Raw genomic sequence first — 13,881 nt, 5'->3', positions numbered from 1 at the left:
TCCTGGAGATGGGAGGGCTTCAGGCCAGACTCAGCTCCTTCCCCAGCACACAGAAATCTGCAGGGCAGCATCACAAGAGAGCTGCCTCCAGCCAGCCACTCCCAGGCTTCTACTGCAGCTCTCTCTTACAGCACTCTCACTGTAGGCCCAGGTCTCTTCCTTGGCCCTGCCCACAGACTACTTTAGGTGTTCCACACTTTTTAAAAATGCTGCACAAGTCTCACAACGACCTGAAAAAAAATTCACCAAAACCTCTTCAAATACTCTCCAAAAGTCATTAAATTCTGAGACTACTCATTGTGTGGAGATTTTAACGACTCTCTGAGCTTCTTTGAGCCTTCCTCACCATGAAAATCTCTGACAAACTCTCAACAACTAATTCTGGAGAGATCTCAGTGAGTCTCTCGGCTGACTGATCTAGTTGGCAGGCTTCAAAACCACTTCAAGAGCATTCAAACAGCCTTACAAATCATCAGCACCTCTTTAAAACTCTCCCAGCCTTCAACAAACTCATCAAAACCATTCACAACTCTTACAACTTCCTCCAACCACCCCAAGATGCATTCAGATCTCTTCCCTGATGTTACTGCAGAGTCTTTCATCACTTAGGGTTCCCAAAGCTCTTCCAAGATCCCTGAAAAATCATCAAAACCTTTTCACATTCCGCAAAGCCTGTTAAAGACTTTGCAAAAGTCCTCAAGATCTCTTGAAAGCTCTCAAAAGCTCACTGGGAAGAGATTTTAAGGAGTTCTTTGTCCAAGCCCTGGCCCTGCCCTGCAGCCAGAGCCAAGCTGGCACTACCCTGGCGAACTCCACCTCCTGGCAGTACCCCAAGTAGCCCTGGGGCCCAGCAGGGAAAGGCTCTCAGCATGCCCCGGGGGTTGCCCAGACACTGCCCTGCCCTGCTCGAGCCTGGGGGGTCTGCTGAGGGCTGGGGGTTGCAGTCAGGATCCTTTGGGGCTCAGGGGGGAAATCCTGTGGCAGGGGCTGGGGGGGTCTGGAGCATTTGGGGCTTGCATGGGGCCTGGCTGACCCTGGCACTCTGGGTGGGGCAGGAGCCACCCGGGCACCACAGGCCCTTGATGTGTCCCCAGCTGTGCCCCCACCCAGCAGCAGCTGCAGGAGGGGCTGGGGGTGCATCCTCCCCCTCCAGCCAGGACAACAAAGGCTCAAGGCCAAGGAAGAGAAGCAGAAGCTGGCAGCCAGCAAAGTCAGGCTGGGGGGGCTGGGAGCTCAGGGGGGGCTGTGGGTTTGGGGTGAGGCTGACACCTCCTTAACCTCCCTGCTCAGCTCTGCAGAAGGCCCAGCACCAGGGGCAGGTACAGTGCTGCCAGCCCAAGGGCTGAGGCAGGAGCACCCCTGGCTGCTGGCCCAGCACAGCCAGCTGCAGGCACTGGCAGGCTGGGGGGGGATAAAGCCCTGAGCCCCCCGGACAGCCTCCCCCAACTCCCTGTGCTCCCCCAGGCAGCCCACGCTGGATCCTGCCACAAGCAGGAGGAGCCAGGGCCCAGCCCAAAATGCCCCCAGGGAAGGCACAGCAGCAGCCTGAGAGCTCCAAATGCCTCCCTGGGACCCTCAGTTACCCTCCTGCACCCCAAGACTATCCCCAAGGAACGAAAAGGGCACTGCGGTGCTCAGGGCAAGCTAGGCACAGGGCTTGGGCTTCCCGAGGGCAGGGACAAAGCCAGACCCCAGCTGGGCACACAGAGACCTGCAAAGAGCTGTGCCCAGCCCTTTGCCTGAGGGCAGGCCGAGGAAGCCCTGGCACAAGGACTGGCACAGCCAAGCCCTCGCAAAGGACTTCACCTGCACAGGGGAGGGCACCTGAGCAGAGCCCTTCTGTGCATGGGCACAGCTCTGGCAGGGGCTGTGGGGCAGGAGGAGCCAGGCCTGGTGCTGCCAGAGCCCACCCAGCACCCCCTGAACCCTCTCTGCTCTGCTGCAGGCTGCCACTGGGGCCCTCTCCTCTGCCAGGACAGCAAAAGGGACCAATCCTGGCTGGGGCAGCGCCCAGATGGGGCAAAGGCTGTGCCAGAGCACAGCAGCCTGCAGCCTGCCCCTCCCCCCAGCACTGCTGCACCTCCAGCCTGCCCCACACGGGGCTGTGCCCAGGGGGCACCTCCAGCCCTGCTCACAGGCTAAGGCCGAGGCCAGCAGCTGCCGGCACAAAGGCTCCAAGCCCCCAGGGCTCCCCCACACCCCCCCACGGGAGCCTCTGCTGCGAGCCAGCCCCCACGCTGCCCACCACCTCTCCTGGCCACAGCAGCCCCCACAGCGCCGCTGCAGCTCAGCTCTGCTGCCAGGGCAGCAGGGAGCAGAGGGACACAGGGCCAGCCCCCTGCAGCCCACCACTGGCTCCGCCTGCAACACAGCAGCAGCCAAAGGGGGCCTGCAGCTGCCCCTAGCAGGGGGATTCAGCAGCACAGCAGCACAAGGAACCCCCAAACACACCCAGCCCTCCCCAGCCCCACAGATGGCCCCACAGCCGCGTACACCCCTCCCACAACAGCACAGACGCCACCCACTCCCCCTACACACCTCCCCCGTGCCCCACACAGCCCCTCGCATGTCCCCAGGAGCCCCCAGGCCAACCCCCACCGATGATTCCCCCTGGAACCCCACAGAGGCTCCCCCGAGCCCCACCGACCCCTACCCCACAAACCCTTCACCAGCCCGAGCCCGCACACCCCGCTCCCTGATCCCCACGCCGCGACACAGCCCTCAGCCCCCGGCCATTCCGATCCCCACCTCGGGATCCCCTCCTCAGCTCCAGGGGATCTCGATCCCAACTCAAGGAGCCCCGAGCCAGCCCCAGGCAATCCCCACTGCACCCCCAGGATCCGCAGCTCAGCCCCAGAGACTCCCTCACCTCCCCTCACCCCACCCCAGCTGGCAGCCGAGACAACGGGGACGCAGAGCAGGAGGCCGAAGCCGAGCTGGGAGCAGAGGAAGCTGCCGAGCGCCGGCCCGGGCAGGCTCCTGGGGCCTGGGCGAGCAGAGAGCGCTGCGCTGGAGCCCCCGGGCCGGCCGTTCCGCATGCGGCGGCCGCGTGTCAGGAAGTTCCGCCCACAGCTGGGCGCAACAGCCAATCGGAGGCGCCGGGAGCGCGGCAGCTCCTCCCCCTGGGCGCTGCCGAGGCACAGCGAGGAGCTGCCGCTGCCGGCCGCGGCCGCCATTGGTGCTGCCCCGTGGGGAGCGGCAGCGGTGCCGCAGCGCGGGAGAAGCGCCGGAGGTGCTGGCGGGCGAGCGGCAGCTGCCGGCTGGTGAGCTGCGGCAGGGGCCGGGGAGCGCTGAGGGCGGCGGGAGCGGAGCGGCGCGGGGCAGGGGCAGGGGCTGGGCGGGCCCCGGAGCGCGCTGCGAGATGGTTGAGCCCCGGGGCCGCGGCGGGAGCTGAGGCCTTGGAGCCTTGTGGGGGCCGGGGGGGAGCGTCGGCCGCTGCGGCCTCTGCTGGCCCGGGCCCCGGGAGCCTGCCGGGGCCGGCGGTCGGCAGCTTCCTGAGCTGCGAGCCGTCCCTCGGCCTCCTGCTCTGCGTCGCCTTTGTCTGCCCGGGGCGGGGGGCAGCCCTGGGGCGGAGGCAGGCAGCCTGGGCTCGGGGTTGCGATCCCCTGGGGCTGAGGGCTGCAGCCTGGATGCTTTGGGACGCTCGGGGGAAAGCTGTGGCCGGGCTCAGGATCCCCTGGGGCCGGGTGGGGGTCGGTGGGGCCCGGCTGCCCCTGGCTGCCGCAGCCTCCTGCGGCGCTGCTGAGGCTGTGTGGCCGCAGGCCGCGCTGGGCGCCTCCGGCCAGGCCTCGGGCAGCAGGCGGCAGGGCGCGGCCAGGCCCCCCCCCGGGGGCGCTGCATGGAGGGCAGCAAGCAGGCCCCGGGCAGGCTCCAGGAGACTTTGCTGCTTTCCCTGCTGCCCCAGCACGGCCAGCTGCGGGGAGCGGGAGAGTGTGGGGGGAGTTCCGGCCCTGAAGCCCCGAACAGCCTCCCCGCACCCCCTGTGCCCCCCTGGGCAGCCCAGGCTGGCCCCTGCCCCAAGCAGGAGGAGCAAAGGCACAGCCCAGAATGCCCCCTGCAGCTCAGAATGTTCCCCCAGCACAGCAAAGTGAGAAGCCAGGAGCCTGAGCTGCCCTCCCGGGAACCAGAACCAGCCTAGGACCCCAAAATGCTGCCTGGGACCCTCAGGCGCACCCCTGGCACCCCAAAAGTGTCCCAGAGGCACTGAAAATGGTCTCCAAGCTGCAGCTGGTGGGAAAGGACCCCAGCCCAGGCCGGGGGGGTCTGGAGGGGTTCTGAGCAGCAGGGCCATAGCAGCACTGTTTTGAGCCCTTCCTGTCTAGGGGTGAGGAAGAGAGATGGGGCAGCAGCGTTTTAGTAGCCTCCTGTTCTTCCCTCAGCTCCACCTGGGGACTCCTCTGGGGACATCCTGGGTTCCTTGGGGATAGTTTTGGGGTGCAGGAGGGTAACTGAGGGTCCCAGGGAGGATTTGGAGCTCTCAGGCTGCTGGTGTGCTTTCCCTGGGGGCATTTTGGGCTGGGCCCTGGCTCCTCCTGCTTGTGGCAGGCTCCAGCGTGGGCTGCCTGGGGGGGCCACAGGGAGTTGGGGGAGGCCCCAAATGCTCCAGACCCCCCCAGCCCCTGCCACAGGGTTTCCCCCCTGAGCCCCAAAGGATCCTGACTGCAACCCCCAGCCCCAAGGGATCCCAACCCCACAGCCCCCAGCAGAGCCCCCCCAGACTGCCCCTCCCCAGCCCCACAACCTTCCCCTCCCCTATCCCAGCCCCCATCCCATAGCCTCATGGAGCACTGCTGTACCCCAGCAGCTCCTGAGCCAAGCCCCAGGGGCTGCCCCGAGCTCTCCTCCTGCTCTGTGTCCCCTTGGTGCCGGCTGCCGGGGGGTGAGGGAGTGTGTCTGGCTGAGGGGGGATCCTGAGGGGGGGATGGGGGTCCCTGGGAGCTCAGGCATTGCTGCCCCGAGCCTGCACACCGCGCAGTGCCACTGAGGGGTTTGTGTAGTGTCCAACCAACCACACAGGGTCATTCCCATCCCACTCAATGTTGGTTAGGACAATTAGTTCTCAGAAGCCATTTGCATTGTCCCTCCCCAGCGTTCCTTCCTTCTGTGCCTGCGGGAAGCCATCTGGTGGTGGGGAGTAGGGGTGCTGGGACGAAGCAAGTTGTCTTCCTCATAGCTGTGCTCTTCACCTTGTACCTCTGAACTGCTTTGGCTGCTTGGCCTTCAGTTGCCTTCTTGGCAGGTGTCATAGGCCCTAGCCTTGAACAGATTCTTTCCTTTATGTGGTGCTTGCTAAGGAGCTCCTTTATCATCCTGATGATGAGCTGCTTCCTCTGGCCTACTGCTGCCTGTTCTGAAATGCTTGGAAGAGTTTACCAGAGCTGCAAGGTCAGGTTCAAAATGACTTTGCTGCTCTGTTCTGCAGTACACACTTGGCTCCTCACACTGACTCTGATACATATACCTGGTACCTCTCCTCCTCCTAATGCCTAGTCTTGTCCATAGACTTACCTATGTGATCCAATGCCTGTAGCAGTAGGAGTTGGTGGTGCTGGGGGAGCCTCTGTGTGGCTGTTGTGTGGGGAGGGGGCATGAGGTTTGGAGTGGGGAGTCCTGGGCTTCTGAGAGGGGCTCTGTGCAGGTCTGGATGGCTCTGTGTGATTCTGGCAACCTCTGTTGGGCTGTGGGTAGCTGGGGAGGGGGTCTCTGTTGTTGGAGGTGGTCTGGACAGTTTGGGGGGGGTCTGGGTGGCTCTAGGGGTGGCTGTGGGGCACAGGGGAGGTGCGTAGGGTCTGTGGGTGGTGTCTGCGCTGTTGTGGGAGGGGTCTGTATGGTTCTGGGGCCATTGGTGGGGCACAGGAGGGGTGGGTGTGTTTCGAGGTTGCTTGTGCTGCTGAATCCCCCTGCTAGGGGCAGCTGCAGGCCCCCCGGCTGCTGCTCTGTTAGCAACCGCAGCCATTGGTGCCCTGCAGGGCCTGGCCCCGGCCCCGACCCCCTCTGCTGGCTGCATCAAACCCCTGTGTGCCCTCCAATCTCTTTTGGCATAAATACTCCCTAATGGTTTCCTGACTCATTTCCAATTCCTCTCAGGGTTCCCTGAACACAGAAAGGCTCAGGGCAGGAGGAGCTTTTGCTCTCTGCCTGCAGGCTGAGAGCTGTGCAGAGCTTTCGTCAGCTCTGCTGGCAGGAAGCAAGGTCAGAAGCCGTGGGGCCAGGGCGTCGCAGAAGCCTGGGGCATGGAGCCAAAGCCCCTCCCTTATTTCTGTGGTAAACTGGCTGAGGGTGCCCTCAAGTCAGTCTAGGAAGGACAGCATATTTTCACAGGTTTAAAACCCACACTAACCAACATGGGGTTTCTGTAAGTTAATATTAGAGCTGTGATGGTTGAGTCTAATCCACAGTTTGTATGTCCCAAAGGTGTTCTGGTACAGGTGACTTTTGTCTCTGATATCAACTATGATTTGTTAGAAGAGAGCATTTTGTTCTGTCTTCATTTTGTAACTCCCAAGGGCAGTGGTGATTCCCCTATACTGCAGTTTGAAGGCTCAGCTTGCCAGGGGGCTGGGGCAGCTCCTCCTCCTCCTAGAATCACACTGGTTTGGGTTGGAAGTGATCTCCAAAGTTCATCCACTCCAAGCCCCCCTGCACTCATCAGGGACATCATCCACTAGATCAGGTTGTGTAGACGACGGAGATTGGGAATCAATACGGCTGACCAATGTGATCGAGTATTGTTCCTTTATCGTTCCAGTGTTGCAGGCCTATGGTGCAGGCCTGAGGTGCAGGCCTATGGAGTAGGCCTGTAGTGCAAGTATAGCACTGTAAAGTGTAGAAGAAACAGGAGACAGGAAAGGCAGAAGAAGTGCGTAGCAAGGCAACTGCTACAGCTTATATAAGCTCGGAATGCCTCGTTGGCACAGCTCCATTGGTTCCATATGAGTGACCACACATTGCGCTATTACGGATTATTGGTCCAACTACTAATGACACAATGAGGTTGTTGATGCAGGTGCATGTCTTGTTGTCCCAAGATAACTATCCATGTTTATAGCTACCAGTGTCTTGTTTTAGTTACATGCTGCAGGCACAGCACTGTTTCGCTCCACTGCTAGCTGACTCGGCATTTATGCTGAGCATGGCCTGCCATCATGTCAGGCTCTAGGCCTGCACTGCCAGATTGCTCACACTGCTCGTCGCTGGCATTGCCACAAGGTTGCCCAGAGCCCTGTCCAGCCTCACCTTGAAGATCTCCAGGGGTGGGCCCACAACCACCTCCCTGGGCAACTTGTTGCAGTGTTCCAGCAGCCTCCTGGTGCAGAACTTGTTCCTCACAACCCCCCGATCATTTTTGTGTCCCTTGGTGGGGCAGATGGACAGATAGAGTTTGAAGTCAGCAGGTGTGAGGGAGGGATTAGTTCAGCTGCTGCGAGGCTCTGCCTGACTCCTCCCTACAATGGTACTGGCAGCAGCTGATCCTGGAAGCTGAAACACCCCAAATCCTGCCTGGATCAGGACAGTCTCCTGACATCCAGCACAGCGCAAGCAGGCACTTGGGGATCTTACCCAGACACCCCGCCCCATACCCCATGTCAGGAGTCACCTGAGGTCTCTCTCTCTTGTCCCATTTCAACAATTCCTGCATGAGGTGGCTGCAGGGTCCCTACCCACCCCTGTTCTGTAACCCTTCCCCCGGGCTTGATGTTCTTTCAGTCCTCCAGCTCATTCCAGCCTTTAGTCTCAGGGACCTTCCATTCTCCTGCTTTCAGTCCACTTCTTTAGATGCTTCCTCAGCCACAACATTTTCCACTCCACCCTTCCAGCTGCAGTGGCAGTGGAGCTGTGGGACACAGGGCCATGGGATGGCAAAGCCACCGGGGACATGGATGGGCTGGGAATGGTCAGGCAGGAATTAGGCCTTGTGGGGATTGGCCTTTAATGTGCCACAAGGCCTTGTCCCCCACAGAAAGGGGCAGGATCAAGGGCCCACGTGGTGAATGTGTGCAGGAAATACCAGAATCAGGCAGCATTTCAGGAGATAAAAGGAGACTCCTCCTGCATCACAGTGAGGGCTGAGCAGATTTTGCAAGAAGCTGACCAAGTCCTTTCCCCTTTCCTGCAGCTGCAGGAATCATGAACATCCCTTTCTTTGTGTCCTCAGGGCTTCACTGACCTTCTGTTGAGGAGTGGTCAGCACAGAGGTGGCCCTGGACAGGGTCCTGGTGGCAGGAGGTGCCTGCAGGGCAGAACCAAATACAGAGTGGGCTGGAGTGGGGTCTGTGGTCAGGGCCAGGAAGGAGAGCTGAGTCCAAAGCAAGAGCTGCTGTAAGACACAGCTGCAGCAGAGGCCTGGGAGTGGCTGGCTGGAGGCAGCTCTCTTGTGGTGCCGCCCTGCAGATTTCTGTGTGCTGGGCAAGGAGCTGAGTCTGGCCTGAAGTCCAGTCCATCTGTGCCCTCAGCAAGGCCCAGCTCCGGCCACGGGCAGTGCTGAGCCATCCCTTGGAGGTCAATCTTCTTCTCTGAGCCCTTTGCTTCTCTCTTACAGGGTCAGTGTCCTTCTGTCCATCACATCTGCACCTCTGGGCTGGGCAACAGCAGAGTTTGCAGATCTGCTCCTTGGGACAGCCCAGCAGGTAAAACAACTCAGACTGGGACAACAGAGGGACCCCAGCCCCCGACTGACTCCTGTGGCACCTCCCAACCTCCTCCAGAGCTTTCTACCTACCACATCTCACTCACTGGGAGCTCTGACTGATGTCAGCTGTGGTGGGAGTCTGGAGCCCCACCAGGCTGAGCAGGGTCTGTTGTGAGAGTCAGCACTGCTGCCTCTGTTGTCTGAAGCAGGAGAGATTGAAAGGCACAGCCTGGGCCAGAAACCACTCTGCCAGTGCTAGCAGGCTTGGGAACAGGGAGGATGAGACTGCTGTGTAAGTCCTGGGGTGTCTCATCACTCCCAGCCCGGGAAGCCAGGGTCTCAGTACAGGTAGTAGAGGTCTGACTCCCCCACCATGGCTGGGGTTGGGCCTTCAGTGTTCCTGTCTATTGCTTGCCATAGCCAAATATTGGGTGCTGGGAGGTGTTGACTGTTGAGGGCTGTTCTGAGCAGGGCAGGATGTCAGGGTTTGAGCTCCTGCAGTCAGGTGCTTCCATCTTCCCTAGGGAAGTGACCTCTTCCCCAACCAGCATAGTCTCAGAGAAAGACCCAGACAAGAGCTGGGAGGAGAAGAACAACCCAGAGATCAAAATGGAGCAGCCATATCGCATCCTCAAGGAAGAGGAGGAAGAGAACAAGATCGAGGATGATGCCTATGAGGGCAATGACAATGATGATGATGATGGGCATGAAAATGAAAATGACCAGGATGACAAAGAGGAGGAGGAGAAAGTATATGAGGAGAAAACACCTGCAGCCCCATCAGTGCCACCCAAGCAGCTGAATCAGTGCCCAGAGTGTGGGCAGAGCTTCCCATCTGGCTCAGAGCCAGTGCAGCACTGCTGCCCCCACCCTGGCACCTGGCCCCTCATCTGTGGTGATTGTGGCAAGAGCTTCAAAACCAGCTCCACCCTCACCATCCACCGCCGTATCCACACCGGAGAGAATCTGTTCCCCTGTGCAGAGTGCGGCAAGAGCTTCACCACAAGCTCCCAATTCATCCAGCACCAACTCATCCACAGTGGTGAGAAGCCATACGGCTGTGCCGACTGCGGCAAGAGTTTCACCCAGAGAGCTCATCTTGCCCGGCACCACCGCACCCACAGTGGAGAGAAGCCCTTTGTGTGTGGTGACTGCAATAAGCGATTTGCAGCCAAGTCATCTCTGAGGATGCATCTTCGTGTGCACACTGGTGAGAAGCTCTTCACTTCTGATGCCTGTGGCAGGAGTTTCAAATGCAGCTCTAGCTTCACCAAGGGTGCCAATGTCCACACCAGAGAGAAGTTGTTCCCCTGTTCAGAGTGTGGTAAGAGTTTTACCCAGCACTCCACATTCACCCGGCACCAACTCATCCACAGCAGTGAGAAGCCGTACAGCTGTGCTGACTGTGGCAAGAGCTATAAAAGCAGCTCCACCCTTGCCATCCACCGCCGTATCCACACTGGAGAGATGTTGTTCCCCTGTGCTGATTGTGGCCAGAGCTTCTGCTTCAGGTCTGCTCTCATCCGTCATCGCTTCATCCACACTGGTGAGAAGCCGTACAGCTGCACTGACTGTAGCAAGAGCTTCAACCAGCGCTCCACATTCATCCGTCACCAACTCATCCACAGCAGTGAGAAGCCGTACAGCTGTGCTGACTGTGGCAAGAGCTACAAAAGCAGCTCCACCCTCGACATCCACCGCCGTATCCACACTGGAGAGAAGTTTTTCCCATGTACTGACTGTGGAAAGAGCTTCAGCTTCAGCTCCGCTCTCATCCGTCATCGCCTCATCCACACTGGTGAGAAGCCATACAGCTGCGCCGACTGTGGAAACAGCTACAAAAGCAGCTCCACCCTCACCATCCACCGCCGTATCCACACTGGTGAGAAGCCCTTTGTGTGTGGTGATTGCAATAAGAGATTTGTTGACAAGTCCTCTCTCAGGAAGCACCTTCGTGTGCACACCAGCGAGAAGCCCTTCACTTGTAACGACTGTGGCAAGAGCTTTAAAAACAAGTCCACCCTTGCCATCCACCGCCGTATCCACACCGAAGAGAAACTGTTCCCTTGTGCAGAGTGTAGCAAGAGTTTCACCACAAGCTCTCAATTCATCCAACATCAACTCATCCACAGTGGTGAGAAGCCGTACAGCTGTGCCGACTGTGGCAAGAACTTCCACACAAGCTCCAACCTGTCACTGCACCGCCGCACCCACAGTGGAGAGAAGCCCTTTGTGTGTGGTGACTGCAATAAGAGATTTGCAGCCAAGTCGTCTCTCAGGATGCATCTTCGTGTGCACACTGGTGAGAAGCTCTTCACTTCTGATGCCTGTGGCAAGAGCTTCAAATACAGTTCTAGCTTCACTGAGGACCACCATGTCCACACCAGAGAGAAGTTGTTTCCCTGTGCAGAGTGCGGAAAGAGCTTTACCCAGCGCTCCACATTCATACAGCATCAACTCATCCACAGCAGTGAGAAGCCATACAGCTGTGCCGACTGTGGCAAGAGCTACAAACGCAGCTCCACCCTCGCCATCCACCGTCGTATCCACACAGGAGAGAAGTTGTTCCCCTGTGCTGATTGCGGCAAGAGCTTCAGCTTCACCTCCACTCTCATCCGTCACCGCCTCATCCACAGCGGTGAGAAGCCATACAGCTGCGCCGACTGTGGCAAGACCTTCAACCGCAGCTCCAACCTGAACATTCATCGCCGTATCCATACTGGAGAGAAGCTGTTCCCCTGTGCAGAGTGCGGCAAGAGCTTCACCACAAGCTCCACATTTATCCGGCACAAACTCATCCATAGCAGTGAGAAACCATACAGCTGTGCTGACTGCGGCAAGAGTTTCAATCGCAGCTCCAACCTGAATATTCACCGCCGCATCCACACTGGTGAGAAGCTCTTCACCTGTGCAGAGTGTGGCAAGAGGTTCATCTTCAGCTCCACTCTCATCCGTCACCAACTCATCCACAGTAGTGAGAAGCCCTACAGCTGTGACGACTGCGGCAAGAGCTACAAAAGCAGCTCCACCCTCGCCATCCATCGCCGTATCCACACTGGAGAGAAGTTGTTCCCCTGTGCTGACTGTGGCAAGAGCTTCAGCTTCAGCTCTGCTCTCATCAGTCACCGCCTCATCCACACTGGAGAGAAACCGTACAGCTGTGCCATCTGTGGCAAGACCTTCAACCACAGCTCCAACCTGAACATTCACCGCCGTGTCCATACTGGAGAGAAGCCCTTCTCCTGTGCTGACTGTGGCAAGAGTTTTAGCTTCTGCTCCTCCCTGAACAAGCACCGCCAGACTCATACTGGAGAGAAACGCTTTGTGCGTGGGGACTTCGAGAAGAGATTTGCTGCCAGGTCCTCCCTCACAAGGCACCGTCGTGCCTGCACCAGCAAGAAAGCCTTCACTTGTGATGACTGCGGCAAGAACTTCAAAAACAGCTCTACCCTCATCATCCATCGCCGTATCCACACCGGAGAGAAACTGTTCCCTTGTGCAGAGTGTGGCAAGAGCTTCACCCAGAGATCCAGACTCATCAAGCACCAACTCATCCACAGTGGTGAGAAGCCATATGGCTGTGCCGACTGTGGCAAGAGTTTCCACACAAGCTCCAACCTGGCTGTGCACCGCCGCACCCACACTGGTGAGAAGCCCTTCACCTGCTGTGACTGTGGCAAGAGGTTCACCCAGAAGTCTCATCTTACCAAGCACTGCCGTACTCATGCCAGTGACAGGCCCACACTGGAGGACAGGCGCAAATAGTGCCACACTCATTCTGTTGGGGCAGTCGTGACCCCTGAGAGGGCCTTTACAACAGACTGAACCAAAATCTCCCTTTTCTTGACTGAATTTCTCCAAGTCTGGAGGCTCCAGCAGGAACCAAAACCTCCTGCCCTTCTAAACACCATTTAGTGGTGATGAGGATAATTACAGTGATGAGTTGGCACTGCCAGAACTGCTACTGGAGCTGGGCTGAGCTTTGCCAGGGTTTGTCTGTCTCTTCCCTAATGCTTTGGGTCTCCCTGGGCTGAACAAAAGCCTGTCCATTGCCCAGTTGAGTCAATAAGCAACCAAAGTTCCCAAACTCCTGTACTGTTTGCTTTTGTTTCAGACAAGCCCAAATGCTGGGGGCATTTGTTACTTAATTATAATAAAATATTTTAAGCAATAAGTAATTCTAATCAAATGTTATAAGCAGGCAGTAATTATGATAGAATAGGGTAATTGGTCATTAATTAGCATACAATATGGTAATTAATAATTATATCGGGGTGGAGGAATTGTAATAAAAGAAGTTTGGAGACATCTTCCTTCAAAGTTGTTTGGAAGTTCAGAGATCAATGGTTCTCTTCTCATTTGAATGATTTGGCACTTTTTCTGTGTGTAGACATTTCAGAAGAGCTCTGTGTAACATAAACTCATTCTTGCTTTTCTTCAGAGGTTAATTCAATGGCTTGATTTGAACATAGGTTCTGGGTGTTAGCATAAAAATTTAGAACAAGTATACTGCAGAATGCTTTTGGTCTTTGTGTTAGTAATAGTGCTTTAAGATAAGGATTATGTTCCAGGAAAATCCAAAAGAGGTTGGATAATTTTCTGGTGTATCCCAGAGAGAGCTTTGGCCTATGAAAGGCCAGGAGATTTGTAAGTGTAGGAAAGGGATGTGGTTGTGTTTTATCACCTATGGATCCTCAGCGGATAGCAGCAGGGAATGTCAAGTCCTGTCCTGAACTGGTGTGGTGAATGATGCTTATGTCCAAAATTATGTCCCCAGTATTGTCATTACATGTCTGCTCAAACCTCCTCTTCGCCCTCCCTTCTGGAGTGAGGGGATTTTGGTGCCAAATTAACAACAGGACATGGTAACCGTGAGTCCAGATAAACAACCTGCCTGGGCACGTTTGCCAGCTCTGTGGTAAACAAAGTTCACACGATTTACTCGTGCTTGCCTCGTTCACAACGCATGCTTATACTGTGTTTTGTAAAACACCACACCATTGGTTAATTACTCTGTTTACAAAGTTGTTCAATGAACCAGTATTCATTGTAGCAAATGTTCAGTAGGGGTTGTTTTGGTAAGCAAGTGCCTGTGCCCACGTCCCATATTCATGCTCGTGTTTGCCCCATGCACTGTGTTGCCAAAGGCCTGCTTTGCTCAGGGCTAGAACCAGCGTTCCCGAGCGCTTTGCTGCCGACTGCTGCCACTTGCCTGGCACATAGCTATTGCCTAGCTATGGACGATGCCACAC

The 13,881-nt window shown here is 57.3% G+C and overlaps 1 protein-coding gene across 2 annotated transcripts in view; it reads left to right on the top strand.

Moving 5' to 3' along the window:
• The first annotated feature begins 3,165 nt into the window (after positions 1–3,165).
• LOC137458108 (zinc finger protein 721-like) overlaps positions 3,166–13,881 on the top strand; it is a 28,835-nt gene continuing 18,119 nt past the window's right edge. The window contains exons 1-2 of one of the 2 annotated variants that reach the window (XM_068169783.1): positions 3,166–3,263; positions 8,540–12,803. In XM_068169783.1, the coding sequence (XP_068025884.1) occupies positions 9,107–12,394 (3,288 nt within the window). In that variant the 5' untranslated portion in view covers positions 3,166–3,263; positions 8,540–9,106 and the 3' untranslated portion in view covers positions 12,395–12,803. Of the gene's footprint in view, positions 3,264–7,217; positions 12,804–13,881 lie in introns of those variants that run through there. The other variant, XM_068169784.1, reaches the window with a different exon arrangement.

The sequence above is a fragment of the Melanerpes formicivorus genome, unplaced genomic scaffold (assembly GCF_026170545.1).
Source record: "Melanerpes formicivorus ecotype bairdi unplaced genomic scaffold, bMelFor1.0.p_v2 SCAF_224, whole genome shotgun sequence".
In the NCBI taxonomy this organism is placed as follows: domain Eukaryota; kingdom Metazoa; phylum Chordata; class Aves; order Piciformes; family Picidae; genus Melanerpes; species Melanerpes formicivorus.
The sequence above is the reverse complement of the archived record's forward strand: the minus strand, read 5'-3'. Positions and strand labels throughout refer to the sequence as shown.